The sequence below is a fragment of the Ustilago hordei genome, assembly GCF_900519145.1.
Source record: "Ustilago hordei strain Uho2 genome assembly, contig: UHO2_contig_19, whole genome shotgun sequence".
Lineage (NCBI taxonomy): Eukaryota > Fungi > Basidiomycota > Ustilaginomycetes > Ustilaginales > Ustilaginaceae > Ustilago > Ustilago hordei.
In genome coordinates this window covers 443335-465514 of record NW_024545256.1, presented here as the reverse complement: position 1 = coordinate 465514, position 22180 = coordinate 443335, and the positions used below count along the sequence as shown (strand labels likewise).

The 22180-nt window shown below is 50.6% G+C and overlaps 5 protein-coding genes across 5 annotated transcripts; all 5 read right to left on the bottom strand.

Annotated features, from left to right (window-relative positions):
* Positions 1-5799: 5799 nt before the first annotated feature.
* UHO2_06590 (uncharacterized protein) lies at positions 5800-6741 on the bottom strand (the record flags this gene model as incomplete). Its single annotated transcript, XM_041555006.1, has 1 exon — positions 5800-6741. One exon carries the CDS (start codon positions 6739-6741, stop codon positions 5800-5802), a length of 942 nt encoding a protein of 313 aa, XP_041410940.1.
* Positions 6742-7353: 612 nt separating this feature from the next.
* Positions 7354-10383, bottom strand: UHO2_06589 (uncharacterized protein; the record flags this gene model as incomplete). Its single annotated transcript, XM_041555005.1, has 1 exon — positions 7354-10383. One exon carries the CDS (start codon positions 10381-10383, stop codon positions 7354-7356), a length of 3030 nt encoding a protein of 1009 aa, XP_041410939.1.
* A 354-nt stretch (positions 10384-10737) lies between these two features.
* Positions 10738-11733, bottom strand: UHO2_06588 (uncharacterized protein; the record flags this gene model as incomplete). The annotated part of the gene is made up of 1 exon (XM_041555004.1): positions 10738-11733. One exon carries the CDS (start codon positions 11731-11733, stop codon positions 10738-10740), a length of 996 nt encoding a protein of 331 aa, XP_041410938.1.
* Positions 11734-17018: 5285 nt separating this feature from the next.
* Positions 17019-17684, bottom strand: UHO2_06587 (uncharacterized protein; the record flags this gene model as incomplete). The annotated part of the gene is made up of 1 exon (XM_041555003.1): positions 17019-17684. The coding sequence occupies one exon, from the start codon at positions 17682-17684 to the stop codon at positions 17019-17021; it is 666 nt and encodes a 221-aa protein (XP_041410937.1).
* A 910-nt stretch (positions 17685-18594) lies between these two features.
* UHO2_06586 (putative PEX1 - peroxisomal assembly protein -peroxin) lies at positions 18595-22092 on the bottom strand (the record flags this gene model as incomplete). The annotated part of the gene is made up of 1 exon (XM_041555002.1): positions 18595-22092. One exon carries the CDS (start codon positions 22090-22092, stop codon positions 18595-18597), a length of 3498 nt encoding a protein of 1165 aa, XP_041410936.1.
* Positions 22093-22180: the final 88 nt, after the last annotated feature.

Here is a 22180-nt window from a genome sequence, read left to right as displayed (position 1 = left end):
AGCTGCACAAAGCATAGAGACTGCAGAGAAAGTGTTTACGGCTGAGTAAAAGGCTTGTGCAAAAGGGGCTCAGCAGCACACACATGTGTGCATTCCAAGCATGCACGAGTGGGGAAAACTTGAAGATACTTGACTCGCATTTGTACTTAGAACTATCATCAACAAAAACGCTTCAACTGATTAAGAGTCTGATGCTCAGTGCAATGCCACCATTGACAAGAGCCAGACAGATGGGAAGAGATGATGAACAAGCAGCTGCAGCCACAGGTAATGGTCGAGAGGAAGGATGGCTCATGCAGGTAGTCAGGATCCTCCAGCTAGCAAACCCAGCACTGACAGCCGAGGAGGTGATCATATGGGCTATGGGCCTTGTTAGCATCAGTGGCCAGACCCCACATGGAGAGACGGAGAAGATCCCCAAGGATGTATCAAGTTCCATTGCACACATCAAGAAGCTCAGCGATAGCAACTGGCATACTTGGGAACCAATGTTCATTGACTGTCTTCAGAGGGTATGCAATGCAAAGGAGATACTATATGGCATAATTGCACCTGGAAGCAAGGAGTACAACGAAGATCTGGACAAGGCCCTCATGGGCCTCATCCATGCTTGTTGCAACAACAGCCCAGACAGTTGCATTGACACCTACACCATTAGGGGTGCAGATGAGGAGGTCCAACTCAGCAGCACGCTGTATGCCAAGCTCAAGAAAGCACTGACACTGAATGATGCTGTAAAGCGAGCAGGACTGCAGGATCATATTCACATGGTGCACTTGCACAATTGAGACATTGTCAGGCTAGGCAAGGAACTCGATTTGATCTGGAACAATGTGGCATGTCTCGGAAAGTGCTTCAACAAGGAGCTCAAGAAGTCAACTCTCTATTGCTGCACAGCCCAAGATTGGTTCTATGCCAATGCTGTTGATACACTCAAGACAGCTAAGCCAGATTGTGAGTATGACGAAGCCTACCATGTGCTAGCAAAGAAGCAGCAGGATGGTGAGATCTCTGGCCACATTAGAGGGGCAGCCAGGGTTGCCACGAGTGCAGAGCAGGGGGACAACAACCAGGCAGAGCAGGGACCAAGGGGCAGATGCAATCCCCACAACCCCTCAGCCCCTCCGAAATGCTACGTGTGTGGAGGACCAAACCATATTGCCTGCAATTGCATGAACAACAATATGACACAAGAAGCAAGCCACTAGGAACTTGGGTGCACCTCCTAGTGATCGATGGGGGCAAGCGATTGGCATGTGACACCTGGATCATCGATTCAGGTGCAACTCATCATATGGTAAATGATGAGAGAATGCTGCTCACCTCAATGAGCAAGGTTGGCCAGATCAGTATGGCAGGGGATGAAAGGCTTCAGGTGAAGGCCATAGGAGATGCCTCCCTTCAGGTTGGTGAGGCTACCATCCAGCTATTGGATGTGCTCTATGTGCCAAAACTCAATGCTAATTTATTGTCTGTACAAGGCTTGATTGAGAATGGTGCATGAGTAACCTTTGATGAGTTTGGGACTACCATAAAGCAGAATGATGGTACCCAAGTGCAATTCAGGAGGAACAGGAGACAAGGCCGCTTTGAAGTGCAAGGACAAGCACTGGCCTTGGAGCTGGAGGAGACTCACAATGACATCCCAGAGGATGATAAGAACACAGGAAGACAAAACGATGTCCCAGAGGACAATAGGAACACAGGAGATTGGGACAGCTACCTCTGGCATGAGAGGTTTGGACACCTGGGACAAGATAAGACAAGGCAGATCCAGGTGCACTACCTCGGTACTGATGAGAGGATGGAGCATGAGTCGAAGCATTGCAATGCATGCAGTCAAGGGAAACAGACCCAAGTGCGGATGAGCCAATCAGAGTTGAAAAGAGTGGGGGCACCACTAGAGCTAGTACACATAGATTTGATGACAGATTTCAAGGGCCATGCCAACTACCACTATGCACTAGTTGCTGTGGATGACTTCTCCTCCCTGATCTATGTGGAACCACTCTGCACTAAGGGTGCTGCACTCACAGCACTGAGAAGGTGGATCACCAGGATGGAACAAACAACAGACAGGAAACTCAAAATGCTCCACAGTGACAATGGAGGAGAGTGGTGCAGCTTGGGAGCTGAAGACTGGCAAACTCAGGAGGGTTTCAAGTGGCAAAAGAGTGTCCTGGGGATCAGTATCCAAAATGGATGGGCAGAGAGAGCAATCAGATTGGTCCAAGAAAAGATGTGCTCAATGCTCATTGGTCAAGCTTGCCCCAGAGAGTTATGGCCATATGCAATCACAGCAGCAGCACATGTGATGAACCTCACCCCATCAGCCACCAAGACCATTCCTCATGAGGCCTTTTATGGAACCACTGCACACAAGCTGGCCCAACAGCTGCGAGTCTTCAGATGCTTAGCATGGGTCCATGTTCAACAGAAGGACCAGCAAGGCAAGTATGGGGCTAGAGCAAAGCCAGCCATCATGATTGGGTACGACAACAAGCACAAAGCATGGAAGTTTTGCAACCCAGACCAGCCCATGTCAATCCCATGGAGCAACTCAGCAACATTCCATGAGGACAAAGGATGGAGAAATCACCAACAGGAGACATTCAAGCCCATGGTGACCACAGAAGTTGAGGAGGAGGGTGTCATGCCAACCACAGTGGCAGAGGAAACCAGATCAGAGGCCATGGTGGAGGATCTCCTACCAGCTATAGACAGCACAGTAGGCACTGCCAACACAGCAGTACTGAACCTGGACCCAACTCTTGGAGAGGCAATGAACAGTGAGGATGCCCAGCTCTGGAAGGAGGCAATACAAAAGGAGCTGGAAGGACTCAAGGCAATGGGGACTTGGGAGGTGGTGCACCAACCACCAGGAGTACCACTTGTGGACTCTAAGGTTGTACTTCGGCTGAAGCTTGATGCTGATGGCATGCCTGTCAAGCACAAGGTGCAACTGGTTGCAAGGGGCTGTCATGGGCCTAAATGCTCAGGAAGCAGGAGGGTCGCTGGTTCATATGGAAGGAGCACAGGTATCGAAGATCTAGTCGAGATCAGTAGAGAGCATGGTCGTAGTGCAGTCTCCATGGAGACCATGGACTCCTATGGACTCACATGCAAAGGAGGGCCAAGCACAGCCACGAGGAGGACCAAGCTCAAGGAGCAGGCACAGCCACGAAGAGGACCAAGCTCAAGGAGCATGCAGATGGTTACCACTCAGGGGCTCGAGAGACAAGAGCCAAAGGAACTGCCACTGATCAAAGGAGGAGGAGCAGGGTCGAAGGAGTCGACACCAGGTCATGAGGAGGAGGAGCAGTGTCAAAGGAGTCGACACCAGGTCATGAGGAGGAGGAGCAGTGTCGAAGGAGTCGACACCACTCAAGAGGCACAGGGGTGCCAAGCAGGAGAGGCCCTTGAGCAGTACTCGATGAAGAGGGTACTCTCTGGAGAGAGAGCAGGAGCAGCATCACTGGCGATGCTGTGAAGAGGTATATAACCATGCTTTCTCATCATCATAGGTCGAGTGGATCCTCATCCACTCTACTCACCATAACTAGTTATCACTTCAGCATAAGTATATATTAGTTTCAGTCAGCATAGCAGCAATCTATCAAGGTTGCTCCTCATCATAGTGTGTGTGTTGTATCACCACTACCTGACGTCCAAAGGCCCCTATAGCAGGTTAGCAGTCTGGATCAAGATAGAACCGAAGGCAGTAGTCCACTGCGGTCCGGGGATCACTTCAAGCATCAAGTCAACACACTGGACACTCGTGTTGATGCCACCAACCTTATCACCAACACCATCAACCTCATTATCATCAACACCCACCAACCTTATCACCAACGTCATCAACCTCATCATCATCAACACTCACACCAGACCTTGGTGTCATCATAGCATTGATATTGATCGTGCCGAGCTACCCCTGAACGGAGTGTCCACAGAGGTCAGCCGAAACCTACGATAGTATATATAACGAACGCCACCTGCTGTCACTGTGCAACTTGATAGTCACCGATACCGAGACAATAGCTGTCGCACAGTTTGATAGTCACCGAGTATCTCGACAGACCGACCTGGGTTTCGGGCGCGAGACCCCTGACAGGGGCTTCACACAGAGAGAGGGGATCAACTACCAAGAAACCTTCTCTCCAGTAGCATCCCTCAGAGCAATCAGAGCCATCTTAGCACTAGCAGTGCAGAACAACTGGGAGGTGCATGCTCTGGACATCACTATGGCTTACTTGAACTCCACATTAAAGGAAGCAATCTACATGAAGCCACTGGAAGGATCAGGAGTAGCTCCTGGCCAGGTGTACAAGGTAGTCAAGGGTTTATATGGCCTAAAGCAGTCCAGGTGAGAATGGAACCAGGAGTTTGACAGGTCTTTGCAATGCATGGGATTCTTCCAGGTAGAGTGTGCTCCCTGCATCTACACCAAGGGACAGGGTGAAGATATGGCCATTGTGGTCATCTACATCAATGATACATTGGTCATAGCACCACAGCTGGAAACAGTCCTAAAGGTTAAGAAGCAGATTGGCCAGAGATGGAAGATGGAAGATAGTGGTGAGGTCTCTCACTTCTTTGGCATCAAAATCAGTCGAGACCATGTGATGTGCACCAAGACAATTGGTCAGTCAGGGTACATTGACCAAGTGCTGGCAAAGCACCTGGACAAATGCACCAAGCCAACCATGGTTCCAATGCAGAGCATACCAGAGGGAACCCTTGTCGCAAGCACAGCACAACAGAAGGAGTATCCAGTGATTGTTGGCAAGCTGCTCTGGGTTGCCAACAGCACCCAGCCCGACCTTAGCCTCACCATGAGCATCCTTGCTAGACACATGCGTGAACCATCTCAAGAGCATTATCAGGCAGCACAACAGGTCTTACACTACCTCAAAAGCACAAAGGAGGTTGGATTGGTTTATAGGGCAAATGAGTTGCAAGAGCCACTGGTCATGCATGGTGATGCAAACTGGATGAGTGATGCCACCATACAGAGAAGGAGTACATCAGGGTCAGTGGCATTAGTGTATGGGAACCTGGTAGCCTAGAAGTCAGCAATGCAAAAATGCATATCATTGTCTGCTGTTGAGGCAGAGTTCATTGCAGCCACATAAGCAACATGTGAGGTGCTCTTCCTCAAGCAGCTGCTACACTCAATTGGTATTGCCACAGGCACCCTGATGGTCTACTCAGACAACACTGGTTGCATACAGGTTAGTAAGGACCCAGCACAGCACTGGAAGCTTAAGCACATTGACACCAAGTATCACTTCATCCATAACAACATCCAAGAGGGAAGGGTGCAGATCAAGTATGTGGACACCACAAGAAACTTGGCAGATGTACTCACAAAGCCCATTGGGAGACAAGCAATGCAGCAAGCAAGATCTGGGCTACACCTGCAAATACCAGCAGTGGCATACAGAATGGGGTCCCCAAGCTACATGACAGTATTGAAGAACAGAGGTCACACCTTGAAACAACAGCATAATGAACAGGGTACATATGCTGTTGAGGGGGGGAGTTGAAGTAGATAAAAGCTGCACAAAGCATAGAGACTGTGGAGAAAGTGTTTACAGCCAAGTAAAAGGCTTGCACAAAAGGGGCTCAGCAGCACATGCATGTGTGCATTCCGAGCATGCGCGAGTGGGGAAAACTTGAAGATACTTGACTCGCATTTGTACTTAGAACTATCATCAACAAAAACGCTTCAACTGGAAGGAGGGGGAATATCTATGATACTAGGGACAGGCAACTTGTTCGGATACAAGTATGGCGTTAGTTGGCACTGTTGAGAGGCGAGTTGACAGCGTTCTCTGCCTTCTGTTGAGTCTGCGAGGGAGGGTTGATGATGGCCTTCTGCAAAGCGGGCAAAGACTGTTCACGGACAAACTTGATGACGTTGAGGAAACGAGTGCTAGCAGGGACCTCGGGGTTGCGAGCCTGCTTGCTCAACTGCTCGTAGGTTTCGGTGAAAGACTCGATGACGGGTCCAACGCGCTTGCGGCTCTCGGCGGGCAAGTTGTGGGCAAAGTGACGAACGCGCTCGAGCTCGGCAAAGATGGCATTCGATAAACCCTGGGCTTTCTCGGTGGCCTGGTCGCCCTCTTTGTTGCTGCGAGAAGAGATGTTCTCGACAGTCTTGGCAAGCTTGGCTTGCAAGTCCTTGACAATGTTGGTAGCACGCTCGAGGTAGGCATTTTGCGATTTGATCTCGTCAAATTTGGTGTGGGCAGTGTCGTAAGCAGGGATGATGTGAGACTGATATGCGGATTTGGCAGGGGTGTAGAGATGCTCGCCATAAGCCTTCTGAATTGCCGAGGCGTAAGGCTGGATGAAGGCGCGGGCGTGGTCAGCGGGGAGCTTGGCAGCATCGATCAACTGCTGAGTGTTGGCGTGGAAGGGGTAGCTCCACTTGCTCTCGGCAAAGTCGAGCGACTTGACGGCGAGCGAGTCGACGTAAGCGAGTTGAGGGTGAATGCGGTTGGTGATGGGCTCGGCAGCCTTGAGCGAGTGGTTGAAGAGGTTCTCGCCGTAACCATAGGTAGTAGCGAGGATGGGGTGCGACTTGATGGTCGACTGAGCAAAGCTGAGCGAATCCGAGACGAGAGGCACAGAAGCGATCTTCTTGAGTGCTTGGCTGTGGTCGAAAGCAGCCTTGGAGGGGGAAGAGGAGGTGATGCCGTTTGTGGCAGGAGCGGGCTGAGTAGCGGCAGACATTCTTACAACTATGCTGAAATACGGCCGGTTGTGGTTGCGATGGTGGTAGAGATAGGAGAAGGAAGAAAGGAAGGAGTCCTGGAGATGTATGTAGGATGTTGCGAACAGGAATGGAGAATGGGCAATATTCTCTGTGATAAGCGGTCTGAGCGGTGTCAGGGCTCTTCTTATATTCTGGGGCAGGCCAAGTAGGGAAGGCGAGCAAGGGGAAGGCGTGTGAACGGTGGCGTCGCGTAGCGAATACACACTCAGCAGCACAGCATAGCACAGCAGGGGACAGCAACAGCAGGGGACAGCGCAGCCTTATTCTTCTAGTTGTTCGGAAGGAGGAGCGTGAAATCGACAAGTTTGACTCAGCTCAACTCAACTTGACTTTGACGGATGCTCGCCGACACAGCTGCCGGTCAAGCCGAAACTCAGCTCAACGATCACACCAACGGAATTGAAGATAACAATTAATATACGGCGTTATCGGGGTCACGATCAGACTCCCTTTGCCACAGCCGTATGTTCTATGTAATGCTTGGTTTTTCATAGTGTGAACCTAAATGACAAACACATATATATACTCCATTCACCGCTCTGATCCCATCCGAGGCAGGGTGTGTTCCTTCATTTGTGCCCCTGTGTTGCTATGATACCGGGTGCCACTGTGCTGTCACCGTGACAACAATTGCGTACCTCATTGTGCTCCTCGCTTATGTGAGCCTCCCGTATCTCGATGTCTCGGCCGTAACACGTGCACCTTGCTTGAGATGCCGACGCATCTTCAACTCCCCCCTTCGGCGGGATCTCCAGTCCTATCATCCTAGCCAATCGTGAGGTGTTAAGGCCCTGTAAGGGTTTTGTCAAGACATCTGCAACGTTGTTTGCCGTTCCGACATATTTGATCTCCACATCGCCCTCTTGTACGTGATCGCATACGAAATGATACCGTGTGTCGATGTGCTTTAACTTCCAATGTTTGGCTGGGTCTTTACTCACCTGTATGCACCCCTGGCTGTCTGTGTATAGTACGGGCCGAACGCCCGTGGCCTCCAAATCCCGGAGCAAATATGAGAAGAATAAGGTTTCTCGTACCGCTTCGGAAGCGGCGACAAACTCTGCTTCGACTGCCGACAGTGCTACACACTTCTGAACGTGTGATTTCCAACTCACCGGACATCCATACACATACGTTATCGACCCCGAGGTACTTCTTCGTCCATTTGTGGGGTCGGATGCCCAGTTTGCGTCGGTATACGTCGTTACCGGTGTACCCGAGTGCTCGTTTGTCTCTCCTCCTAGGTGCAACTGATATTCGTTCGTTTGGTTCAGGTACTTTACCACGTGGACAGCTGCCTTCCATGCACTGTCGATCGGGATCGACATATATCGCGCCAATACGCCGACGGCAAAGGCAATATCTGGTCGGGCTGTGTTGGAGACCCATAATAGTTGGCCGACCAATTCTTGATACCTCTTTGCTCGCTTAGGTTCACATCGCTCGCCTCCGGCGGTGTTCGCTACACTTAGCATGGGTATCCAGGATTTCTCGTTTGCTCCTCCTAACCATTTGTTCACCATTTCCTTGATGTATGCCGTTAGACCCAGGGATATCCTCCTCCGTCTTCTGTCACGTGTGATCTTGATACCCAGAAACTCTTTGACCCTTCCATTGTCTTGCGTCTCCCATTTGTCCATGATCTCTCGCTTTGCGCGATCTACTTCATCACGGCTGGGTGATGTTATCAGCATGTCGTCCACGTATGCTGTGATGATCGTGATCTTGTCGCCTGTCCCTCTTGAGTATAGGCATGGTGCGCTCGGCATGCAATGGAATCCGATCGTCCGGAGATGTGAGTCTAACTCAATGTTCCATTCTCGGCCCGATTGTTTCAGACCGTACAGTCCTTTCACTACCTTCAACACCTTTCCGGGTGGCATTTCGATTCCTACTGGGGGCTTGAGGTATACATCATGGTGTATAGTGGAGTTCAGGTACGCTTGCTTTACGTCAATAGAATCCATTTCCCAATCTCGTACTGCTGCGACCGCGATCACCCCTCGAATGGATTGGATAGGTGCTACTGGTGCGAAGACCTCTGTATAGTCGATGCCCTCGCGTTGAGTGAAACCTCGTGCCACGAGCCGGGCTTTGAACTTTGTTGGCACGAGGTTTGCATCGGTTTTGATCTTGAGTACCCAACGTGTGTCGACGGTGTTTGCACCCTTTGGAAGGTCGACTATCTCCCATGTGCCCATCGCCTCTAATCCATCCAGCTCCTTTCGCATGGCCTCCTCCCAGTGCTTTCTGTCCTCTCCATTCATTGCTTCATGTATGGTTGGGTCCAGGTTCTTTCTCCGTTCCGGTCGCGTCGCTACGAGTCCATAGAATTCGCTGTCAATTTGAGTTTCGGCGATTGGTCCTTGTTCCATCACCTCTGCTATTCCTTCGCGTAATCTTTCTTCCGAGTCTGACTCCATATCCATGTATTCTCGTAGTGGCTCTTCATCTGTTTCGTCGAATATATTTTCTTTGTTATATCCTAGATCTTCGAGATTTTCTTCTGTCATCGTCATTGGGGGTGCCTTTGTATCAACCGGTCGCCACTCTGTTCTGTCTGACCAGCACTTTGATTCCATGAATTTTGCTGAATTGCTCCAGAAGATGTTCGGATTGTAGTCCGGGCTGTAGAAAAGCCAGCCTTTCCTCTCTAGACTGTACCCTAAGAAAATGGATGCGACGGCTCGCTGGTCCAGTTTCTTGTTGTCCCGTTTAACTTTGGGTATGTTTACCCATGCCAGACAACCAAACACTCGTAGAAGCTTTAAAGCTCGTTCCGGCGGCTTGCCAAACATCGCTTGGTAAGGGAATTCATTATCAACGCTCGGAGTGAGGTTTATTTTGAACGCTGCAGCTCTGATCGCGTATGGCCAGAACTTCTTCGGTAGTCTCCTCTGCATTAGCAACGTTCTCATCTTCTCTCCAAGGGTCCTGTTCATTCTCTCTACCTGTCCATTTTGTTTGCTGTTGTACCCTACGGTGGTTTGCCACTCTATGCCCTTTTCTAGCGACCATTCTAGTGCATCATTGCTTTTCCATTCTGTTCCTTGATCGGATCGGATCGCCTTTAGCTTCCGATCCGTCTGTGTCTCCAGGAACGAAACAATTCTTTTAAGTTGCATAAAGGCATGACTCTTTCGTGTCAATGGCTGTGCATACACATACTTGCTATGATCGTCGACCAGCACCAACGTGCATGTGTACTCCGTCACGTGGGACGAGTCTATTATTAGATCGACGTGGATAAGATCCAGGGGCCCTACGGCTCTCTCGCCGCTACCTTTCCCCATCCGAGCGCTTGTGCTCTTGGATCGTACGCACTGCTCACATGTCAGAGCGGTGTTTGGATCCAATTTCATGGTATGCTTATCCTTTAACTTGTTTGTGATCGCCTTAGCTTTATCTCTTCCTGGGTGCCCGAGACGCTCATGCCATAGTTGTTGCTTTGAAACTTTCGGCTCATTCTTAATATGCTCGAACTCCTCATCAACACCTTCAAACAATGGTGCTGATGTGGCCATCGCGCTTTCTTGCCATGTGTCGCCTCGGAACTCCAGAAGTCCTCGCTCGCGATTCTTTGCAATCTTAAGTGTCATGCCGTTTGTTAAGAAGATTTGGCCGCCGGTTGTGTCCAGTATCACTCGTGCTCCTTCATCCGTTAATGAATTTGTTGACAGAAGGTTAACATTAAGGTGCTTTACATACAATACATTTTGCAGAGAGATTTCCCCGTAATCTGTTGATATGCTCGCATCTCCTATAGCTGCCGCTTCCAAGACCTCGCTTCCGGCGGTAATTATCCGCTTTCGGCAAGTTCTCGGGTGAATGAGCATGCTGTAGTCTTTCACCATATGATAACTCGCCCCCGAGTCCAAGATCCAATGAGCTGTTTCTTTTGGGTTCGAGGGGTCCTGCCATTTCATTGGGAGGGTGAGGGAGCACCACGCTTCCTATTTGGGTTCAGCGAGGGGAGAGTCCTTGGGAATGGTAACCAAGGCGTCGCATTGGCTGATACCATGTCCCGGTCGCTTGCAGATCCAGCATCGGATTCGGCGTGGTTTGCTTGCGTTCCTCGGGCTCGCGTGGCTGTTGTCGGCTTCGGCTTCGGTCTCTCCGGCCCGTTCATTTTGATCGTCGTTTCCGGCGGTTCTAGCGCTGGCTTGTCGGGGGTCGATCCTTTGCGCGGGGACACTCTCGACAGCAGTCTGCCGGATGCTTAATGCGGTGGCAAGGGCGTTGAAGTCGATTTGATGGACGGTGGCAACCGTCTCCTTGTACACCGGATGCCGGATCGTGCATTTCTGCAGGGCCGAGAACAATGTATCATCGGCGAATGGTTTTCCGAGGAGACTGCTTTCAGTTTGTATGGACCGGATCTCTTGGATTAGCTTTCTGGCATCCAAGTGAAACATCTTTGCATCGTTGAGTTGCGAGATAAGCGCAAGTCTGTGGGACGTCTTGGTGGCTTCATTCGTGAGACCGTTTTCGATCTTTCTCCATACTTGGTTGAAAGTAAGGTACTCCTTGATTACATCTAGAACGAGGTAGTTTATATTGTGTTCTCCGGTAGTATCGATTGTTCCACGCAGGGCGTTAATTAAAGCATCGTCAAGGGAGCGGCTCCATTTCGGGTGTTTCTTGTCGTACGTTCCCTCGAGATGTTTCATCGCATGAGGCACGGATCGGAGGAAAGATTTCACGTGAGCGCTCCAGCTATGGTAGTTTCGTGACGTGAGCTTTGGCACGGGTTCAAGGAGCTTTGCTAGGGTGCGAAAGTTATATCGCTTGTCGCCATCATCAAAGTCGGAGTCCGAATCGGTGTCTCCGTCGGCTTCATCGTTGATGGTCTCCGGCTCGTTCTCGCTCGTGGCATTATTGTCGACCCGAACCTGGGTGTTCTTGCCTTTTCTGCTTCCTTTAGTCCTCGTTTCGGTGTCTTCTACCATGGTTGTCGGCGAGTTTTCGGTTAGCTCGGTGATAGCTTCTTCAGACTCTTAATCAATTGAAGATAACAATTAATATACGGCGTTATCGGGGTCACGATCAGACTCCCTTTGCCACAGCCGTATGTTCTATGTAATGCTTGGTTTTTCATAGTGTGAACCTAAATGACAAACACATATATATACTCCATTCACCGCTCTGATCCCATCCGAGGCAGGGTGTGTTCCTTCATTTGTGCCCCTGTGTTGCTATGATACCGGGTGCCACTGTGCTGTCACCGTGACAACAATTGCGTACCTCATTGTGCTCCTCGCTTATGTGAGCCTCCCGTATCTCGATGTCTCGGCCGTAACACGTGCACCTTGCTTGAGATGCCGACGCATCTTCAACTAACGGTCACACCGACGGCGGTGTTGAAAGCGAGAAACGAGGAATCGGGAAGCAATGGAATCGGGAAGCAACACGAACTTGTTGAAGATTACGATCCAGTGACGACGCTAAGGGGTGACGCAAAGACGACGAGATCAAAGATCGGGGATAACCGATCCTGTTAAGGATCGGGTACAACCATGTCCCGCTCGTTGCCAGGCTGGGTCATTAACTATAGAGACTCCCACATTCGGCGTGTGCCACACTTTTGTATATATAACGAGCAGGGAGCGCTAGGCTCTCTCCATGTTCATCCAGTCAATTTAGTATAAGTTTCTGCCTTAAAAGAGTAGTGACATCATACTTAGACTATCCCCGATCACCAGTATGGGGACCCAAACGACGTCAACTTTCAACAGAACTTTGGTGCCTGGCTTTCAGACAACTCTTTCCTTCTCAGACAGCGCCCCGAAAGGTCAAGACGGTTGCTGGAACGAGAGGGAAAGAACAGGTCCTTTTGGGCGAAATTATTCAACTTGAAATTTCAACTTTGAACTCTTCTGAAAACAGCAGAGTAAGAGGACGGTCCAGATTCAGGGCAAGGCCAGTCAAGCTGGCAGCGGCACTGAAGCGCTTAGGCAGGGCAATGACAGTAAAGCTGCAAGCCTCTGATGGGAACAAAGGTGAGCGTGGGAAATGGCTGAGCTTGGGAAATGGCTGAGCTGCATGCACATTTTGCTTGCTTTGCTTGCTTTGCTTGCTTTGCTTGCTTTGCTTGCTTTGCTTGCTTTGCTTGCTTTGCTTGCTTTGCTTGCTTTGCTTGCTTTGCTTGCTTTGCTTGCTTTGCTTGCTTTGCTTGCTTTGCTTGCTTTGCTTGCTTTGCTTGCTTTGCTTGCTTTGCTTGCTTTGCTTGCTTTGCTTGCTTTGCTTGCTTTGCTTGCTTTGCTTGCTTTGCTTGCTTTGCTTGCTTTGCTTGCTTTGCTTGCTTTGCTTGCTTTGCTTGCTTTGCTTGCTTTGCTTGCTTTGCTTGCTTTGCTTGCTTTGCTTGCTTTGCTTGCTTTGCTTGCTTTGCTTGCTTTGCTTGCTTTGCTTGCTTTGCTTGCTTTGCTTGCTTTGCTTCCATGCCTCCCGTGGCAGGAGAGCAGCAGCAGCAGAACAACAGCGTAATTTCCAACTAAACGTGAAAGGGTCCTTTGCGTTCCCACGCTGCAATCACCTCCTTTCTTCACCAAAGCCGGATAGAGTTAATTGAAGATAACAATTAATATACGGCGTTATCGGGGTCACGATCAGACTCCCTTTGCCACAGCCGTATGTTCTATGTAATGCTTGGTTTTCTTGGTGTGAGACTAAATGACAAACACATATATATACTCCATTCACTGCTCTGATCCCATCCGAGGCAGGGTGTGTTCCTTCATTTGTACCCCCTGTGTTGCTATGATACCGGGTGCCACTGTGCTGTCACCATGACAACAATTGCGTACCTCATTGTGCTCCTCGCTTATGTGAGCCTCCCGTATCTCGATGTCTCGGCCGTAACACGTGCACCTTGCTTGAGATGCCGACGCATCTTCAACTGAGTTACTCTCCAGAAGAGATCCTCGCTCCAGCGCCGGTCAATCGAGTCGCTGAAAAAGGCAAACTAGTCTTGCACGCTCTACGGCAAATCCGACTACGATCCAGTCCGATCTAAAGGATGACGTAGATCAGATCTGCAAGAGATCCGACAAGGCAGATCTCATCGGGTATCCGGTAGGACAGAACTGATCGGGATCAGGCAAGTCCGATACAAGAGAGGAATCGCGTAACAGTCGTCAAGAACGGTTTGCTTCTCTCCAACTCCACCGTAACCCTGGCGGAAATCGATCTACAACAATGTTGTCGCTGTCCTACATTTCTCGCTTCCGCCTGTGCGAAGCTCTGCCTGCCCATTTTTCCTTTCGTCGAGTAGTATTGAGATCGGCATACTGACTCTCAATTGCCCTTGCTGCCTTCTCATCTTGAAAGAATCTTTATGTCAAGCTTGTACCACTCAACACAGTCTAATGCGTCGACTGTATGTCGCTCTGTATGAATATTCACACGAGACCGGCTAGTTGAAATCGCATGCATGAGGAATGTGATGCATTGCATTCAAGACAGTCGACGACAGTCAGCGGTGAATGGGGATGGGTGGTAGTTCTCATTAGCTGTTGAGACGCACTGCAAACGAATGAAATTCGAATCAAAAGATATCAAATGGGGGTGGAGAATATTCGAAGCACAAGTAGCCGACGCAAGGAGCCTACGCTCAGACACGGATTCGAGCCAATTCTTCCATAGACACCTCGCCCTCTCGATTTAACCTGAAGCCGAGAAGCCCTTTTTCAGGTGGCCCAGAAGCTTTGAGGTAGTTGTTATTGTTGAGATGATTGCGCAGTACGGCGAGCTCTGAGTTTTCCAGATCGAAAATCCTGTCGCTCCTTTGTACCTTTCTCCATGAAGGCTCGCTATAAGATGACCATCTTTTCACTGTTCGTTTGTCGAACGGACGCCCGTGCATAAGGTGCCGAGCTTTCTCACCATAAATTAATCCGATTCTTTTCGCGTGATCAAAATGCCGACCAACATTTTCATGAGTGTCCCTACTTTTTTGCAACCTTCCATCTTCGTCTATAGACAGCCGTCCGTACGAGTTATCTGTTCGACCTTGAGTTGTACCAAAAAGCCAGACCTTTTTGTAGCTTACCAGAGCGTTCTTCACTGTGCCTGCAGGAACTTTACTTACATCAAGCACCGGCACGCCCTGATAATGAGTATGAGTGCCGAAATGCTCATCCAAAGCATCCCTTGTCAGGGGTTGCCTTTCTTTTTCGAGCTCGAAATAGGGACCAATGTAATACATATATTCCCTGATTTTAGAATCCCTTCCAGCTCGAGGTCCAGAGCTAGAAGAAGCACTGTCCATCGGCCTTGCATGGCAAAGTAGGGCTGGGAGAAGCAATAGGACGAGTGCTGATAGCAGCACCATCCATTGCTGAAAGGTTTGACGCATTGCCAGCATTACTCGAGAGGTCGAAGTGGCAAGGAGAGGTCGAAGTGGCAAGGAGAGGTCGAAGTGGCAAGGAGAGGTCGAAGTGGCAAGGAGAGGTCGATGAGGGAGAGACCCGAATGAGACAGGGATACGCGGGTCTTCTTATACCTTCTCAGCCCTCCTTCCAGGAGGACAAAATTTTGCTGTTACATGGCCACGTGTGGCGATAGCTCTCTCACGTCTTTGCGTTGTGTTGCGCATCTCGGTCAGCCACTTCCTCAGAGCCTTCATTTTCCCTCTTTGTCTGAGATCGAACTTCAGCAACATTGCGTCGTGGTCCGTGGCACCGATTGATCTGGTGCAGGTGCGAACTTGAGTGGGTACAGTACATTTAGACATCAAGACATGAAGATGCGAACTTGAGTGGGTACAGTACATTTAGACATCAAGACATGAAGATGCGAACTTGAGTGGGTACAGTACATTTAGACACCAAGACATGAAGGTACGAAAGTGCTGTGAGGCAAAGTGCTAAAGCTATCGACAAAGAGAGTATGCCAGCAAACAATGCTTATTCCACCAGTACAATGTGGGTGTGTTGCCCTAGGAGATTCAACGTGCGGTTTAGGGCAACATCAGAAAAGCCCACCGCATCGACATTGTTAGGAGTAACTATCCTGACTGTGCATTCGTTATCGATTGGCAGACACCTTGGAGGTGAAGCTTGCTTTGCTGCTCGACCTCTTTCACTTGTTCGTGTCTTTTCATAACAGTCCGAGTCAAGAAGAAATGTAGCATTGATGCATAATGTGGGATTTCTACGCCACGAAGGAAGTCCTCATCTAGACTTTTGTCGTTCCTCTTTGCTGTTCTTGTTCTTTGCAAAACCTGCAAACTTGACCCTGAAGTTTCTCTGATCATTCGCTGCTGAAGGTTACGATCCAGCAAGACGCTAAAGTATGACATAGATCCGATTTGATAGGGAATCGGGCAGAACAGATCCGTTCGAGAAAGGGGCAAAGCCGATACAAGCGAGGGATCGGTTACAACTGTGTCCTACTCGTTGTCATACTTTGTCATTGAGGATGATGCTCCCACATGTGGGATGTGCCGACACTTTGTATATATATACCAAGCGGAGAGCTCGAGGCTCCCACCACATTCTTTTCCCAGGTCAATATAGTATAGTGTTTTTGCTCAATAGCTTCAACACTGTGCTTAGACCATCGTCGACCACTGAGTGTCGACACCCGTATTCTTTTATTATTCCAACATTCGCATGTCCCGCTGGCTGCAACCAATAATGAGGATATTTCACCCTGCCCAAGTTCATCCATAGCAGCACCCACACTTCCATGATGACACTGGAGAGTAGCACTACCGGCAGATACCTCCAACCCAACCTGACTACCGGAGGACTGGTTGCAGCCAACAGTGCCGTCACTCCACCAGGTGGATGTACGGTGTCGGTCAAGATCATGAGACACAGTGCTGTTCCTGTAGCAACGCCTCCAGCAACCCAAACCAGACTGTGTGAGTCATCTATCAAATCTGGGTTGTAGTGACGATTGAGTTGAAAGAGTTTGGTGATGCATACGGAGGTGAGGGCACAAATGAATTGGCCGCCGACGAATACTTTGGGTTGACCAAGGGGCGATGCTGGAGCGCCGTAGAGGATGGCACTGGATGCACCGAAGAAGCCGATGATGATGGGTGTTGTCCATGGCGTGACTGGGTCATTTGAAGACATGGCAAATTGATCCCATCGAGAGAACGTGATCATGACGAAGCCGAGACCTAGCATGGCACCGATCCAAGCCCAGACAAGAGTTTCGATCTTGCGTGGCAACTTTTCCACCGGCTGCAAGAGCGCTCGGTTCTCAGTCGACTCCCTCCGGTAACCTAGGAAATGTGCGATGGGGTAAGGAATGCGAGAGAGACGAGGTACTGACTTCGGCTTCTGTTGCGATTCGACTTCTGTTGCGATTCGACGTCCTTCTCTTTGTTTTGAACTCCTTGATTGTTCGATGTCGGGATTTTGGTTTGGTGGGGCAACTTTTCGGGATCGATAGGAGCAGCAGCGGCTACGCCAGAATCTCCAGTCAGAGTGGTAGCAGTTCCTTCGGATCGCGAGGTCGAGTCTTCTTCTGCTGTCGAAGCCAGCTTCTTATTTGTACTATCGCGCTTTGATCGACCCCAAGTTGCGCGTCGATCACCTTCGGCCTCCTCGTCGTCGGTGAATACGAAACCATCATCTTCCTCCAAGCTTCCCCTTACTGTTCTCGACTCGCTTCTCCATCTGTGTGTTCCACCATTGTCGGCCGCGTTTTCGCCTTCGTAGATCTGGTAGACGCGTTGTCGGGGTCTACCGAGAAAGCTCGCGCGTGATGAGGATCGATTGTTATGCCTTGATAGTTGTTCTGCGTTGGAGCCAACGAAGCCAGCACGACCTCGGCAGCGCGGCCTTGTGAGGTGGTCGGGAGAGTGATCGTTGGGCTGCATCCTTTCCGACCTTGGTTTAGGTTGAGGATGTTTGTCTACGATTTGGGCTTCTCGGTGATGGTCCATAGTGGCACACTTGAAAAGTCACAGTCTATGCGCTCACTGTTGATGCGGCTGAAGTTTCATAGCATGAGAGTTGGCCTTGTTGGTGGTTGTGAGGAGCGCAACTAGCAAGGTAAGGACGCTGTAGGAAGCTACCGAGCCAGGAGAAGCTAGGCAAATCCACACTTTCGACATTACTCAGTTTGCTAGCCGAGCTAAGTGGAGTTGTACGTCTTGGGGAAGGGTTGTTGTCCTTGCAAACCCCGATGTGGTTCCTTTGTTCCATGCCTGCAGGTCTGATCCTTGTCCCAACACCGTCGCTGTTTCACGGCTATGATACACCTCAAGGCCGCTTCTATCCGACAAAGGCAGAGCAGTTCTGGAGCTGATTGGCGACGATTCGGGCTGTAGCAACATCAGCCGAACGTCTTTCCGGGCAGCTTCTACCATGCGATCGCTTGCTAAGAGATTTTGCACCTCTCCGCCACGCTGACCAGAGTGTTTTTCATGCTGACAACACCGAGGCTCGACTGCTAGCTCAAGCTGTGTATATCACAAGGCCGGACGTCAACCAAGACATGCGCTCTTGCGTTGCAGCCAGAAGATAGCATTCAAAAATTGTCCTGTCGCCTTTCATGCGCTGCTCTGAAACCAAAGGTTCCAACGAACGATATCTTCTCGAGTTCTTCCGAACCATGCACACCGAACCATCATATGTTTGCCAAGCCGACCGAGCATTGAGTTCAGCCGACGAATCGGATCTCAGCCTTGACGAACCTTTGTTATCACATGCTAGCCATCACTCAAAGGCTAGGACCCTTGGATCGAAGGCTGGATCGGGCTGATCGCCTCTTCAAAAGCACACCTGTTGCTGTCCAGTGATGCTTCCATTCTGTTGCTTCGATGCAGGAACACGTATGCTGCTTGATGCGTTCTACATAAGACTGCTCCTAGCCCCGATCTGCGTACTAGCCTCACCATCGGGGAAGTTGCCATCTCTGTCACCTGCAAAGGTTCTATAAATTCTCCGCAGTCTTTGCTGCTCTTCTAGCGGCACACTTGGACGGGTGCTCTTGATTGAAGTGACCAGATGAGCCTCTGTGACCAACGTTTTGCTTTTTTTCCCTTCCTTCTTTCCTTCCTCTTCCTCGTCTTCGTGTGCGACGCCATTGGGAACAGCAGAAGCGAGTTGCCAAGGCAGAGTCTTTCCCACCTTGTTCCCCGCCTTATGCTGCTGCTGCTGTTGAGATTGAGTATTCTTCAGCACAAGCTCTAGTTTTCTTACCAACGCCTGTCTCTCTGCTCCACTGAGAGTCTTCTTCCCCGCCGCCACACCACCTGCACCACCGCCACCGATGGTCGTAAACTTGATCGCACCATCAGCCCCAACACCATCCTTCTTCTCCTCTCCACCCTTCTCCTCCTGCGCAGCAGTAATACTCTCATGAATAGCCTCCAAATGCGCATTATACAGCAACGCCTGTAAATCCGCCCCTGAAAATCCATCCGTCCGATCCGCCCATTTCTCCAAATCCACCTCCTCACTCAATTTCACTTTCCTCGCAATCGCCCGCATGATATCCAACCTATCTCCTCTTCCCGGCATGTCACATAAAAGACTCTTGTCCAATCTTCCTGGTCTTAACAGCGCACTATCGATCAAATCGGGTCGACTTGTTGCAGCTAGAACATAGACTCCATCCAGTCCTTCCGCTCCGTCCATTTGGGTTAGCATCTGGTTGACAACTCGATCCGTTACACCCGTGCTGTCGTGTCCACGTTTGGGAGCGATCGAGTCGAATTCGTCAAAGAACAGAACGCAAGGTTTGGCTGCCTGTGCTCGGTCAAACAGATCGCGAACAGACTTTTCGGATGCGCCAATGTACTTGTTGAGGATCTCGGGTCCTTTGACGCTGATAAAGTTCAATCCGCATTCCTTTGCTACAGCTGAGGCGAGCAAGGTTTTACCGCACCCTGGATAGCCATATAACAAAAGACCTGATCGGAGGCGGAGTGGGCATGACGCAAAAATGGCGGCGTATTTGGTAGGCCACTCCAGCGTCTCTCGCAATACACGGCGGGTGTCGACTAGACCACCGATATCGGACCATGCAACGGTGGATTTTTCCAGTTTGACATCGCGGAGGGAAAGCGGAATGAATCCTTCTTGGGCTGCGGTAAAGTCGGACATCCTTATTGAAAGTTCTTCTGCGTCTGCGTTTACGACAGCGTTTGCTGTGCTTGAATCCTTGATGACACCATTCGCAACGCTTGCTTTTACGTTGCTCGAAGCCTCGTCGGAAGCAGCTCGAATAGCAGCTTGATGAGTCGCCCGTTCCACCAGATCCTTCAAATCCGTCGGTAAATATCCTTCGGTCTGAGTAGCCAACGTGACAAAGTTCAACTCTCTTTCCTCCCCTCCTACCCTCTCCATCTCCCCTCCAACCTGTTTTGATCTGGCACCCCTCACCTTCTTCTCCACTAAGAACCGCAAAATCTGCCTCCTCCCCTCTTTCCCGGGCGGCTTCAATTGCACAGTATCCAACCATAAATGACTACTATTCAACAATCCATGTACACTACTCCCTCCCTGCGCCGTTGCGATGACAAACACCCCGAAACTCTTCACACAGTCCCTCACCCTCGCTACAAATGCTTCCGCTAACTGCCTGCTCCTTTGGGAATCCACATGTTCCATCTCGGCCGGGATGATCCTATCGATGTTATCCAGTATCAGCAGCGAAGGAGCTTTCCAAGCCGCCTCATTGAGCCATTCTGAAAAGCGAGCGCGGAGGACAGGAACCCGTTCTTCAGAGAAGGGTGAACAGTCGTGGTAGGTGGTAGATAGACAGAGGTTGAAGTTGGAGGAGAGATCGGAGGCGAGTCGTTTGGTGATCGAGGTTTTGCCTGAACCTGGTCCGCCGGTGAGGAGGAGGGCTGAGGAGCCGGGATAAGGTTTAGAGGTGGAGGTGGTGGTGGAGGAGGAGGAGGAGGAGGAGGAGGAGGAGGAGAAGAAGAGGACACGGGAACGGAAGCATGCAGAGATAAATCCCTTTGTGGTAGTAAGAATTTGGTCTACGCCTGCGAGGTCGTTCTCTGCATCCTTGGCCGATGTGTCTGTTGAAGCTGTTCCCGCCGCCGTGGAGGGCTTTGCGGGTGCAGACTTGGAGAAGCGGCCGGGAGGGGGAGCACTGAACCGCACCAAATCGTAATCTTGAATCCCCAACTGCTCCCTCAACGCAGCTCCAACCAATACGTGCCTCTCTGGCCAGACGGCATCAGCGTACTTTCTGCTACCCGGGAGTTGATCTGCATTGACAAACCTCGCACTAGCCGTCGGTCTTGCAGGTGCAGCACCCTGAGCACTGTTGTCGTATCCGTTCGCTGTAGATGATCCACTCTTGTCTCTTTCAGCAGCAGCCAAATCAGACGCACTGTTGTTCGTGGGACAAGAAACCTTTGTCACTGAAAGCCTTCCATCCGGATAGACCTGCTGCAACTGGACATGACCCATGTTCGAGGTCGAAGGAACTGCAACCCCTGCAATCAACCGCGTGAGATCCAACCCTTCAGCAAATCGCTGCGGCAACACCCGCCAGAGGAGTTTCGGCAGAGTCTGCTTCAACGCCTGCAATTCGGCCTCTGTACCGACACCGTTAGCAGCAGGTTTGTTGGTAGGTTGCAAGGAATGTTGTTCCTGCGTCGAAGGATCGAATGCTTTCTTGCGCAGCCTCGGGGCAATGATCACCTCTGTATCGGTCGAAAGACGAACTGCGATCGCTGCTGCTGCTGCTGCCGCATCTCCGTCGTCGGTATCCGGCTCTGCAGCATCAAGACTTGCTGTACTCGGAGTGGTCGAATGAACCCTAAACTTGACCACCGTGTTCCCACCTCTGCCAACATGCACTGTGAGAAGCTGATTCGTAGTCGCAGCCCGCACTTGACCAAGCATATTCATCTCCACTTGTTCCGCATGGAGACTTAGAATCTCCCAGTCATCCGCTGACAGAGGTGTCACATCGATCTTGCTTGCAGTTGGTAGCGGTGGGGAGCGTAGCAGCCGCACTGAGCATGTCGCTCCGTCTGGAAGTGGTGGGGAGAACGAAGCTGCGAGAGAAGGGGAGATGTTGAGCACGTCCGTAGCTGATGCTCTTCCATTGGTCGCAGCCGCAGATGAGCCATTGAGCTGTTGGACAGAAAGCGGGGCTGCATTCATTCCAGACCATCCAGCGTAGTAGGGTAATGCTGAAGGTGAGGTGGGGGAAGGGTCGATCTCGACAACGAGTGATTGGGGCGGGACGGAGAGGTCGACCAAAGGTGCGTAGAGGCACATTGGGAGATGGACGAGGGATGACTTGAGCGTGGGATCATATTGGATACGGACGATGGTGGATTTCGCCGACCGGCTCTTGGATTTGGATGAGCGTGACATGCCACGAAGAGCGGGTTGTAGTTCGACCTGGTAGTTGCTGTCTTCAGCCTCGTTCCAAGTATGAATGAGTCGCCAGCAGGTTTGGTGT